A 12338-nucleotide genomic window follows, 5' to 3' on the forward strand; every position below is an offset into this window, starting at 1 on the left:
TGGTAATACTACCACCACCACCACCACTACTGATAATACTACTACCACCACCACTACTGATAATACTACTACCACCACCACTACTGATAATACTACTACTACCACCACCACTACTGATAATACTACTACTACCACCACCACTACTGATAATACTACTACCACCACCACTACTGATAATACTACTACCACCACCACTACTGATAATACTACTACCACCACCACTACTGATAATACTACTACTACTACCACCACTACTGATAATACTACTACTACCACCACCACTACTGATAATACTACTACTACCACCACCACTACTGATAATACTACTACTACCACCACCACTACTGATAATACTACTACTACCACCACTACTGGTAATACTACTCCTACTACAAATGCTACTACTGATAATACTACTACTACCACCACTACTGATAATACTACTACCACCACCACTACTGATAATACTACTACTGCCACCACTACTGATAATACTACTACTACCACCACTACTACTGGTAATACTACTACCACCACCACTACTGATAATACTACTACTACCACCACCACTACTGGTAATACTACTACTACCACCACCACTACTGGTAATACTACTACCACCCCCACCACCACTACTACTGATAATACTAATACCACCACCACTACTGATAATACTACTACCACCACCACTACTGATAATACTACTACCACCACCACTACTGATAATACTACTACCACCACTACTGATAATACTACTACCACCACCACTACTGATAATACTACTACCACCCCCATCACCACTACTACTGATAATACTACTACCACCACCACTACTGATAATACTACTACCACCACCACTACTGATAATACTACTACCACCACCACTACTGATAATACTACTACCACCCCCACCACCACTACTACTGATAATACTAATACCACCACCACTACTGATAATACTACTACCACCACCACTACTGATAATACTACTACTACCACCACTACTGATAATACTACTACCACCACCACTACTGATAATACTACTACTACCACCACCACTACTGATAATACTACTACTACCACTACTGATAATACTACTACTACTACAACCACTACTGAGAATACTACTACTACTGAGAATACTACTGATAATACTACTACTACTGAGAATACTACTGATAATAGTACTGCTACTGCTCCTACTACTGATAGTACTGCTGAGAATACTACTACTACTGCTGAGAATACTACTACTCCTGATAGTAGTACTACTACTGCGAATACTTCTGCTACGAATACTGCTGCTGCTACTCACCACAACCCAGTTCTCAGAGTGGACAAAGTGGACGGGCCCCCTGGCCTTTCTCTGGACGGCTTCATGGATGATGCGTCCGGTCACACCGTCGACCAGGAACACGCCCACGAAGGCCCGCTCAGGGTGGGTGTCTGTACTCTCCGTCACCACTGCCAGCAGGTTAGGGTTTAGGTACTGTGGAGAAAGGAAAAAAAGTGACTTTTATTCAAGTCTTCACTCAAAAAAATTCTTATTTTCCAACAAGTTTTGTATTTGCACTTGTTGCTCCTCAAAAATGATTAAAAGTTCAACTTCTGGGTCCACTTTGTAGATATTACCCACTGAAAATGCTTTTTAGTCCAGGACTAGTCTAACTCTGGATCTGGGAAACCAGCCCTTAATAGTTTGAGTGTAGACCCTCTAGTCCACAGCCTTTCTTAAAGTGTATGCGTCGCAACCCAATTGGCGTGTTAATAGTGGGTCGTGACACGTCAGAGTTAATGTCTAACTATTTCATTAATTACCGGAATTGATTTGGCCACGTGTGCAACTGCACTCCGTGACCTACACGCTTCAGAGCTGTGGTTCAGCAGCATACGATGTGCTGTCAGCCACTGACTTGTCATTCCCACTCGCCATCACTTACAAGCTGTCATCAAATGAACTCAAAACTAGCCACAAGTTCTGAGTGAGCTCAAATCGTCATGAAAACGCAAATACAGCGATGAGTTTCTCTGTACAAACTTTGAGAAATAACAAGGATCGCCCGCAATGTGTTTTGTGCGGTGAAGTGCTGACCACACCGCTGGCCGTCGCAAAAATAAAAATGTACACATACATGTGATTCAATCATTGCACCCACACTGCTCGCGGGCGTCTGCGTGGCCAGGTCTCTAAAATAGAAATGAGTTCTATTTGTGACGCTCAACACGCTGCAAGTCCCGCCTCTCCCATCTCCTCATTGGTTTTTAGGAGCATATACCCACGTGGGTGATTGCAAGATGAACTGATGTCCACACTCCAGACCAGTTGGTGGTGGTAGTGCACCTTAAAGTTGATTGCCAACCGCCATTTAAAGTCCAAAGAAGAAAAATAAAGCCTTAAGGAAGGAGGAGAGATGAGAAACAAATTCGGTTGACCGTTTTATGTGTGGATTAATTGTCGGAGTAGAGGACCTTGTGCATTTCAGGTAAAATAACAAATCAACGTTTATATACCAGGGCAAATTAGCTACCAACAGCAAGCTAGCTAAATAGGACAAATTAGCTAGCAACAACAAGCTAGCTAGATAGCTAGCTAAATTGCCATAAATGTTTAATGCTTTTCGACCTGTTCCCCAAATAAATATAATTGGTTAAGAGTTTGTTTTGATATTTCAACTTGCGTGTCCTGATCGCTTCTGGTGTGGGTGAGCCGTGTTTACCCCACCTAGAGCAGTGTTTACCTTGTAGAGAACACTGTCCTACCACCTAGAGCAGTGTTTACCTTGTAGAGAACACTGTCCTACCACCTAGAGCAGTGTTTACCTTGTAGTGAACACTGTCCTACCACCTAGAGCAGTGTTTACCCTACCTAGAGCAGTGTTTACCTTGTAGAGAACACTGTCCTACCACCTAGAGCAGTGTTTACCTTGTAGAGAACACTGTCCTACCACCTAGAGCAGTGTTTACCTTGTAGTGAACACTGTCCTACCACCTAGAGCAGTGTTTACCCTACCTAGAGCAGTGTTTACCTTATAGAGAACCCTGTCCTACCACCTAGAGCAGTGTTTACCTTGTAGAGAACCCTGTCCTACCACCTAGAGCAGTGTTAACCTTGTAGCGAACACTGTCCTACCACCTAGAGCAGTGTTTACCTTGTAGAGAACCCTGTCCTACCACCTAGAGCAGTGTTTACCTTGTAGTGAACACTGTCCTACCACCTAGAGCAGTGTTTACCTTGTAGTGAACACTGTCCTACCACCTAGAGCAGTGTTTACCCTACCTAGAGCAGTGTTTACCTTCTAGAGAACACTGTCCTACCACCTAGAGCAGTGTTTACCTTGTAGAGAACACTGTCCTACCACCTAGAGCAGTGTTTACCTTGTAGAGAACACTGTCCTACCACCTAGAGCAGTGTTTACCTTGTAGAGAACACTGTCCTACCACCTAGAGCAGTGTTTACCTTGTAGAGAACCCTGTCCTACCACCTAGAGCAGTGTTTACCTTGTAGAGAACACTGTCCTACCACCTAGAGCAGTGTTTACCTTGTAGAGAACACTGTCCTACCACCTAGAGCAGTGTTTACCTTGTAGTGAACACTGTCCTACCACCTAGAGCAGTGTTTACCTTGTAGTGAACACTGTCCTACCACCTAGAGCAGTGTTTACCCTACCTAGAGCAGTGTTTACCTTGTAGAGAACCCTGTCCTACCACCTAGAGCAGTGTTTACCTTGTAGAGAACACTGTCCTACCACCTAGAGCAGTGTTTACCTTGTAGTGAACACTGTCCTACCACCTAGAGCAGTGTTTACCTTGTAGTGAACACTGTCCTACCACCTAGAGCAGTGTTTACCTTGTAGAGAACACTGTCCTACCACCTAGAGCAGTGTTAACCTTGTAGCGAACACTGTCCTACCACCTAGAGCAGTGTTTACCTTGTAGAGAACACTGCGGTCTCCCATCACTCTGCCCTGAGAGTGGACATGCTCATTGGGCCTCTTCCCTTTGACAGCTACTATCTTCTGGACCTCTGTAGGTAGGACCACCTCCCAGATCCGCTCTGTGGACAGGTCCTGGAGGAACACACACACACTCTCAATGTCACATCCATGCACACACACACACACACACACACACACACACACACACACACACACACACACACACACACACACACACACACAGTGTTAAGTCACCTTGCGCAGCCTGAATCCAGACAGGTTTCCCTGATCTGAATGGATCAGGTAGAAGAAGATCGAGGAGGCCATCTCCTGGAGCTGCTGCAGGACGTTCTTAGTGGAGGGGAAGGCTGTCACCTGAAGGGAGGGAGGGAAGGCATATAAAAAAGGCAGAAGAAGTCAACACTAACAGGTACTTTACAAAATAAAGGCGCAAATCTTTCCCACAATGCAGCATAATGTTTTATTTCACATCATTGATGTTTCATCCCCCCCCAAGTCCTTGAAATCAGACAGATGTAGTCCTACCTTGTATTGGTCATCGACCAGCAGCAGGACCTTGGCGTAGTCCTGGTCTATAACCGGTAGTAGTAGTGACTGGAGGATGGGTCGGGGCAAGGCCGGCAGGGCGATGTGACTCTTCCTGCCAAAGATGGGGTTGAACACATGCAGGGTGGCCAGGCCAGTGTCCTGGGGTGAAAAACAGAAATGTTTTGAAGCAGTCTGCAATGTTGTTACAAAATAAAAGTCTTCCTCCAAAATAAAAGTCTTCCTCCATTAAAAACATTCCATAACGTTAAAAATGAAAAAGTAGAAATGAAAAATATCCAGTCGGAGTAAGAGCTGCCCCACAGTTACAGTATTTTTTATTTTATCTTTATTTAACTCGGCAAGTCAGTTAAGAACAAATTCTTATTTTCAATGACGGCCTACCGGGGAACAGTGGGTTAACTGTCATTGTTCAGGGGCAGAACGACAGATTGTTACCTTGTCAGCTCGGGGATTTGATCTTGCAACCTTTCGGTAACTAGTCAATGCTCTAACCACTAGGCTACGCTGCCGCCCCCAGTATGTAAACACTGAGGTATTAAATGCTACTGAGATGCTTGATCACGACAGCCCCCAATGTCTTTTTTACGTTCAAGATCAAATGTAAATAATTTGTGAATCTTAAAAATAAATCACCAGAGCTCTCACATATAAAACATTTATAAATGATGTAGTAAGGACTAGTTTGCAACACAGTCCATGGTGTTGTTTTCCTACCTTATCCTTGATGAGCAGAGTGCACTGTGGGGGATGGGGGAAGTGAGCGGTGGTCCTCTGGACTATCAGTTTGAAAGCTGCGTTGGGCTGGACATTCTCCAGGTAGTGCTTCCACAGAATGCTGCCTGACTTGCTGTCGATGCCAAACAGCTGGAACCAAACAGATGATTATTATTTCATACCGTGTGCTATAAAGTACAACAATACTTATTTTATGTTTAAAAAAAAATAACATGAGCTGGTCGCACCCCCAGAAAATAGTTTGTGTGGAGGTGCTGACTAACGGCGAATAAACTATAAACTATCAAAATAAATAAAGTCACACACTCCATGTATAAAACTCCCAACAATTGATTGCCTTTTTACCGAAACGTTGGTAAATACCCATTAATTTGTTGGGAGATTATACATGCAGTGTGCGACTTTCTATATGTTGATAGTTTATACTTATTTTATGGCCAAGAACAAACGCACTGAGAAAGCCGAACATCATTCCAATCATTTATTCAATCGATTGCATAAAAAAAACTGCATCACATTCAGAGCATTTTTACAGAGCTTGTCTTACGCCTGAGTAACACAACATCCTGCATATATGAGCCTCACTAGGACTACTGTGAAGTGCTACCAATGTTAGTGATGAGGTCAACAGACAGTAGAACCTCTCTACCAATGTTGGTTCTGAGGTCAACAGACAGTAGAACCTCTCTACCAATGTTGGTTCTGAGGTCAACAGACAGTAGAACCTCTCTACCAATGTTGGTTCTGAGGTCAACAGACAGTAGAACCTCACTCTACCAATGTTAGTGATGAGGTCAACAGACAGTAGAACCTCTCTACCAATGTTTGTTCTGAGGTCAACAGACAGTAGAACCTCTCTACCAATGTTTGTTCTGAGGTCAACAGACAGTAGAATCTCTCTACCAATGACAGTGGATCTCTAGCAGCAGTTCACTTTTTGTTTATTTTTTGTTTTTGTTTTTGAGGATCACCTTCTGCCATCTATAAACACACACCCCCCTTCTCCTCTCGTCTCACCTTCCCCGAGGCCGTGACCCCTCCCCCTTCCCCGAGGCCGTGACCCCACCCCCCTCTCACCTTCCCCGAGGCCGTGACCCCCCTCCCCCTCTCGTCTCACCTTCCCCGAGGCCGTGACCCCCCCCTCCCCTCTCGTCTCACCTTCCCCGAGGCCGTGACCCCCCCTCCCCCTCTCACCTTCCCCGAGGCCGTGACCCCCCCTCCCCCTCTCACCTTCCGAGGCCATGACCCCCCCTCCCCTTCCCCAAGGCCGTGACACCCCCCTCCCCCTCTCGTCTCACTTTCCGAGGCTGTGACCCCCCCTCCCCCTTTCGTCTCACCTTCCCCGAGGCCGTGACTCCTCCCTCTCGTCTCACCTTCCCCGAGGCCGTGACCCCACCCTCCCCCTCTCGGCTCACCTTCCCCGAGGCCGTGACCCCCCTCCCCCTCTCGTCTCACCTTCCCCGAGGCCGTGACCCCCCCTCCCCCTCTCGTCTCACCTTCCCCGAGGCCGTGACCCCCCCTCCCCCTCTCGGCTCACCTTCCGAGGCCGTGACCCACCCTCCCCCTCTCACCTTCCCCGAGGCCGTGACCCCCCCTCCCCCTCTCACCTTCCCCGAGGCCGTGACCCACCCTCCCCCTCTCACCTTCCCCGAGGCCGTGACCCACCCTCCCCCTCTCGTCTCACCTTCCCCGAGGCCGTGACCCCCCTCCCCCTCTCGTCTCACCTTCCCCGAGGCCGTGACCCCCCTCCCCCTCTCGTCTCACCTTCCCCGAGGCCGTGACCCCCCCTCCCTCTCTCGTCTCACCTTCCCCGAGGCCGTGACCCCACCCTCCCCCTCTCGTCTCACCTTCCCCGAGGCCGTGACCCCCCCTCCCCCTCTCCTCTCACCTTCCCCGAGGCCGTGACCCCCCCCCTCCCCCTCTCCGGCTCACCTTCCGAGGCCGTGACCCCCCCTCCCCCTCTCCGGCTCACCTTCCGAGGCCGTGACCCCCCCTCCCCCTCTCGTCTCACCTTCCCCGAGGCCGTGACCCCCCCTCCCTCTCTCGTCTCACCTTCCCCGAGGCCGTGACCCCACCCTCCCCCTCTCGTCTCACCTTCCCCGAGGCCGTGACCCCCCCTCCCCCTCTCCGGCTCACCTTCCCCGAGGCCGTGACCCCCCTCCCCCTCTCCGGCTCACCTTCCGAGGCCGTGACCCCCCCTCCCCCTCTCCGGCTCACCTTCCGAGGCCGTGACCCCCCCTCCCCCTCTCCGGCTCACCTTCCGAGGCCGTGACCCCCCCTCCCCCTCTCCGGCTCACCTTCCGAGGCCGTGACCCCCTCTCCGGCTCACCTTCCCCGAGGCCGTGACCCCCCCTCCCCCTCTCCGGCTCACCTTCCCCGAGGCCGTGACCCCCCCTCCCCCTCTCCGGCTCACCTTCCCCGAGGCCGTGACCCCCCCTCCCCCTCTCCGGCTCACCTTCCGAGGCCGTGACCCCCCCTCCCCGTCTCGTCTCACCTTCCCAGAGGCCGTGAATCCCCCCTCCCCCTCTCGTCTCACCTTCCCCGAGGCCGTGACCCACCCCCCCCCCCCTCGTCTCACCTTCCCCGAGGCCGTGACCATAACCATCATCTTCTGCAGGTTGAACTCATCCCTGGACAACGTTTCTATGGTGACCTCGTTCTTAACCTGGCTGCGAGGTTTACGGGCTTCGTAAAACAACTTCCACAGGTGTGCCAGCCACGCCTGGAGCAGAATCACCTGGGATGACAGACGCTTCAGCACCATGGGGAATAACCCGTCTAGAGGAGGGAGAACCACGGACAGACGGACACACGTTATTATCTACAGTTTTAGTCGTTAGATTCTAAAAACAGTTATGGTTCGAGAGTGAAGTCGTCACGATAGAAGGCTGGACCGCAAGAAGTTTCCTCGGGTTTATCTGGACGTCAATGGATTCTTTCTACAGGGACAATAAATACACGAGGTCAACACTGAAGCTCACAAACTCATCAACAAACAACAAAGACTACAAGAACACAACAAACGACAAAGACTACAAGACCACAACAAACGACAAAGACTACAAGACCACAACAAAGACTACAAGACCACAACAAAGACTACAAGACCACAACAAAGACTACAAGACCACAACAAAGACTACAAGACCACAACAAAGACTACAAGACCACAACAAAGACTACAAGACCACAACAAAGACTACAAGACCACAACAAAGACTACAAGACCACAACAAACGACAAAGACTACAAGAACACAACAAACGACAAAGACTACAAGACCACAACAAACGACAAAGACTACAAGACCACAACAAAGACTACAAGACCACAACAAAGACTACAAGACCACAACAAAGACTACAAGACCACAACAAAGACTACAAGACCACAACAAAGACTACAAGACCACAACAAAGACTACAAGACCACAACAAAGACTACAAGACCACAACAAAGACTACAAGACCACAACAAAGACTACAAGACCACAACAAAGACTACAAGACCACAACAAAGACTACAAGACCACAACAAAGACTACAAGACCACAACAAACGACAAAGACTACAAGAACACAACAAAGACCACAACAAAGACTACAAGACCACAACAAAGACTACAAGACCACAACAAAGACTACAAGACCACAAGAACACAACAAAGACCACAAGAACACAACAAAGACCACAAGAACACAACAAAGACCACAAGAACACAACAAAGACTACAAGAACACAACAAAGACTACAAGAACACAACAAAGACTACAAGAACACAACAAAGACTACAAGAACACAACAAAGACTACAAGAACACAACAAAGACTACAAGAACACAACCAAAGACTACAAGAACACAACAAAGACTACAAGAACACAACAAAGACTACAAGAACACAACAAAGCAGAAACTTAAATCAGAGCCCTTTGTTACTGATCTTCAACATAAGCAAACAGAAAGGACAGAAAGGACAGAGCTTTACCTTGAATGGCTGGATCCAAGCGCAGCAATTAGGAAACCAAAAGAGACAGAGCAAGACTTAAGCCAATTGGGGATAGCAATACATAGAGGACAATTAACTTAGACAGGGTCAAATTAACATTATACGTTACTGGCGGCAACAAACACAGGCCATCACAAATACAAAGCCAAAAAGAGACAAAAAAACACCTACAAAAATAAAATACATGGAATTAAAAAAAAATATATATTACAAAAAAGACATGTTCAATACATATATTTTAAAGAGAATGACTAAGCATAATAAAGTTAAATCGTATTGTTTTGGAGAAATAGTTTTTTTTTGTGTGTGTCAGCCTCAATTATTTTATTTACGTCGTCTTTGCTTTACGTTGTGTTGTTAAAAAGATAACGGGAATAATGAACTCTGATGTTCCATACCAGCTTTCTTGCCAAACTCCCCCTCCAACTCCGCCTGGGTCCCAGTGAGTGGCAGGTCCACCATCTCCATGGTAACAACATCAGCTAGGGCCTCCTCTCTGGTCCATACCACACGTCCTGGAATCACAGGTTTTGGTTAGAAGCCTCGTCTAGTGTGTGTATATGTGTGTGCGATATGTGATTTTTAATTAGGATCCCCGTTAGCCAATGGCGAAAGCTAGCCTTCCTGGGGTCTGACACAAAAGTGACATTACATACAAAAATACTTTACAGATTACATACATTTAAAAAAAAGTGTGTGTGTTCCATTGTGTTCAGGGTTTTTTGTGAATCCAAAATAAGCTTAGGTGGTGGGCGTGGCAATGAGAACGGTCGCCCGTCGTCACGGCGACATTGTAGAGAATATTTAACATCTTGGCTCTGGTGAGATTTTTTTTTTTTTTTTTACATTACCCTCGTTACCCCGGACGACGCTGGGCCAACGGCAGTTTATGAAAATTCCCTGCAATTCTACAAATGTTTCCATGTAGCTGAAAGAAAACAGATTTTTAAAGCCGATTTCCTGAAATTCTATGTATTTTGCCATGAATAATGCTGCGTTCTTTTGCAGAAACATAGTAACAAAATAAATACTAATAAATGTTTTGTTAATTTCCAATTCTCCGACTGTCTTTTGTTAGTTCTCAAAAGATATTTAAAAAAAACATATATCTAGATCATTATCTTTTCTACATATTTGATATCTGATTTGTCGTTTCCACACCGAGAGCGCTTTTTACACTGCTTGGATTTAGGCCGACCCAAAAAAAACACAAAGATTACAATGGCAGACAAATCCCTAGTGTGTGTGTGCGTCCTCACAAAGGATACTAAAACAAGGAGAATTCAGACAAGTGGGCACATTTCACAGTCCCCACAAGGAAAAAAGCTATTTTAGGCTTAAATGGGTTGGTTTACAATCAGGGTTAGTAGTTCGGTTCAGAGTTAAGGTTAGGGAAAATAGGATTTTAATGAAATGGGAATCAATTGTTTGGTCCCCACAAGGATAGCAAAACCAGTGTGTGTGTGTGTGTGTGTGTGTACACATACCTGGCTGCTGTATAAAGGTGAGAGCATGGTCCTGTGTCTGCACTAGGACCCTGTAGCCCACAGAGTCGTCCTTCTTCAGGAAGGCATGGACGTACAGCTGGGGAGGGAAGACATCAGACACTACAGGGTGAGACATCAGACACTACAGGGTGAGACACCAGACACTACAGGGTGAGACATCAGACACTACAGGGTGAGACATCGCACACTACAGGGTGAGACATCACACACTACAGGGTGAGACATCGCACACTACAGGGTGAGACATCGCACACTACAGGGTGAGACATCGCACACTACAGGGTGAGACACCAGGCACTACAGTGTGAGACATCGCACACTACAGGGTGAAACTACAGGGTGAAACATCGCACACTACAGGGTGAGACACCAGACACTACAGGGTGAGACACCAGACACTACAGGGTGAGACACCAGACACTACAGGGTGAGACACCAGACACTACAGGGTGAGACACCAGACACTACAGGGTGAGACATCGCACACTACAGGGTGAGACATCGCACACTACAGGGTGAGACATCACACACTACAGGGTGAAACATCGCACACTACAGGGTGAGACATCACACACTACAGGGTGAGACATCGCACACTACAGGGTGAGACATCACACACTACAGGGTGAGACACCAGACACTACAGGGTGAGACATCGCACACTACAGGGTGAGACATCGCACACTACAGGGTGAGACATCGCACACTACAGGGTGAGACACCAGACACTACAGGGTGAGACACCAGACACTACAGGGTGAGACACCAGACACTACAGGGTGACACTACAGGGTGAGACACCACACACTACAGGGTGACACTACAGGGTGAGACACCACACACTACAGGGTGACACTACAGGGTGAGACACCACACACTACAGGGTGAGACACCAGACACTACAGGGTGAGACACCCGTAAAGCACTTTGTGACAACTGGTCATGTAAAAAGGGCTTTATAAATAAATGTGATTGATCGCCGTCCTGCACCCCTACATTAGGTAGATTCCAGCCGTGTTTCCTTTAGACTTCTCTGTCAGCGAGTGGTTGGATGTGTCAAACCCATATTTACTACCCAAAACCTGATTTTCCAACATACAGAGACACACTCACCTTGTGTGGTTTCCCACCGTTAAGATCCAGGGAAAAGATGACAGTGGTATCCAACAGCCTGCGACCGGAGTCGACGCTGAACAGATTGATAGCACAAGCCTGGAGAGAGAACAGCAAGGGAGATACCCAAATCAAATCAAGTTTATTTTATATAGCCCTTCGTACATCAGCTGATATCTCAAAGTGCTGTACAGAAACCCAGCCTAAAACCCCAAACAGCAAGTAATGCAGGTGTAGAAGCACGGTGGCTAGGAAAAACTCCCTAGAAAGGCCAAAACTTAGGAAGAAACCTAGAGAGGAACCAGGCTATGAGGGATGGCAAGTCCTCTTCTGTCTGTGCCGGGTGGAGATTATAACAGAACATGGCCAAGATGGGTTAGATGGGGATAATCAACGGGTTACTTAACTCAGTATAATTAAACTACTATATATATATATGGATCACATGCATGACGCAATACTTCGATTTTT

The 12338-nt window shown here is 47.2% G+C and overlaps 1 protein-coding gene across 2 annotated transcripts in view; it reads right to left on the reverse strand.

The window, feature by feature from the left end:
* The window catches only part of LOC129861340 (ER membrane protein complex subunit 1-like), a 37871-nt gene that overhangs the window by 12599 nt on the left and 12934 nt on the right, over nt 1-12338 (reverse strand). For both annotated transcript variants that reach the window (XM_055932696.1, XM_055932698.1), the window contains exons 10-18: nt 11868-11966; nt 10734-10830; nt 9645-9761; nt 7819-8018; nt 5220-5369; nt 4482-4643; nt 4191-4310; nt 3930-4067; nt 1316-1489 (exon numbers count right to left, since the gene is read on the reverse strand). In XM_055932696.1, coding sequence (XP_055788671.1) covers nt 1316-1489; nt 3930-4067; nt 4191-4310; nt 4482-4643; nt 5220-5369; nt 7819-8018; nt 9645-9761; nt 10734-10830; nt 11868-11966 — 1257 coding nt within the window. The remainder of the gene's footprint in view (nt 1-1315; nt 1490-3929; nt 4068-4190; nt 4311-4481; nt 4644-5219; nt 5370-7818; nt 8019-9644; nt 9762-10733; nt 10831-11867; nt 11967-12338) is intronic.

The sequence above is a fragment of the Salvelinus fontinalis genome, chromosome 8, assembly GCF_029448725.1.
Source record: "Salvelinus fontinalis isolate EN_2023a chromosome 8, ASM2944872v1, whole genome shotgun sequence".
Taxonomy (NCBI): Eukaryota; Metazoa; Chordata; class Actinopteri; order Salmoniformes; family Salmonidae; genus Salvelinus; species Salvelinus fontinalis.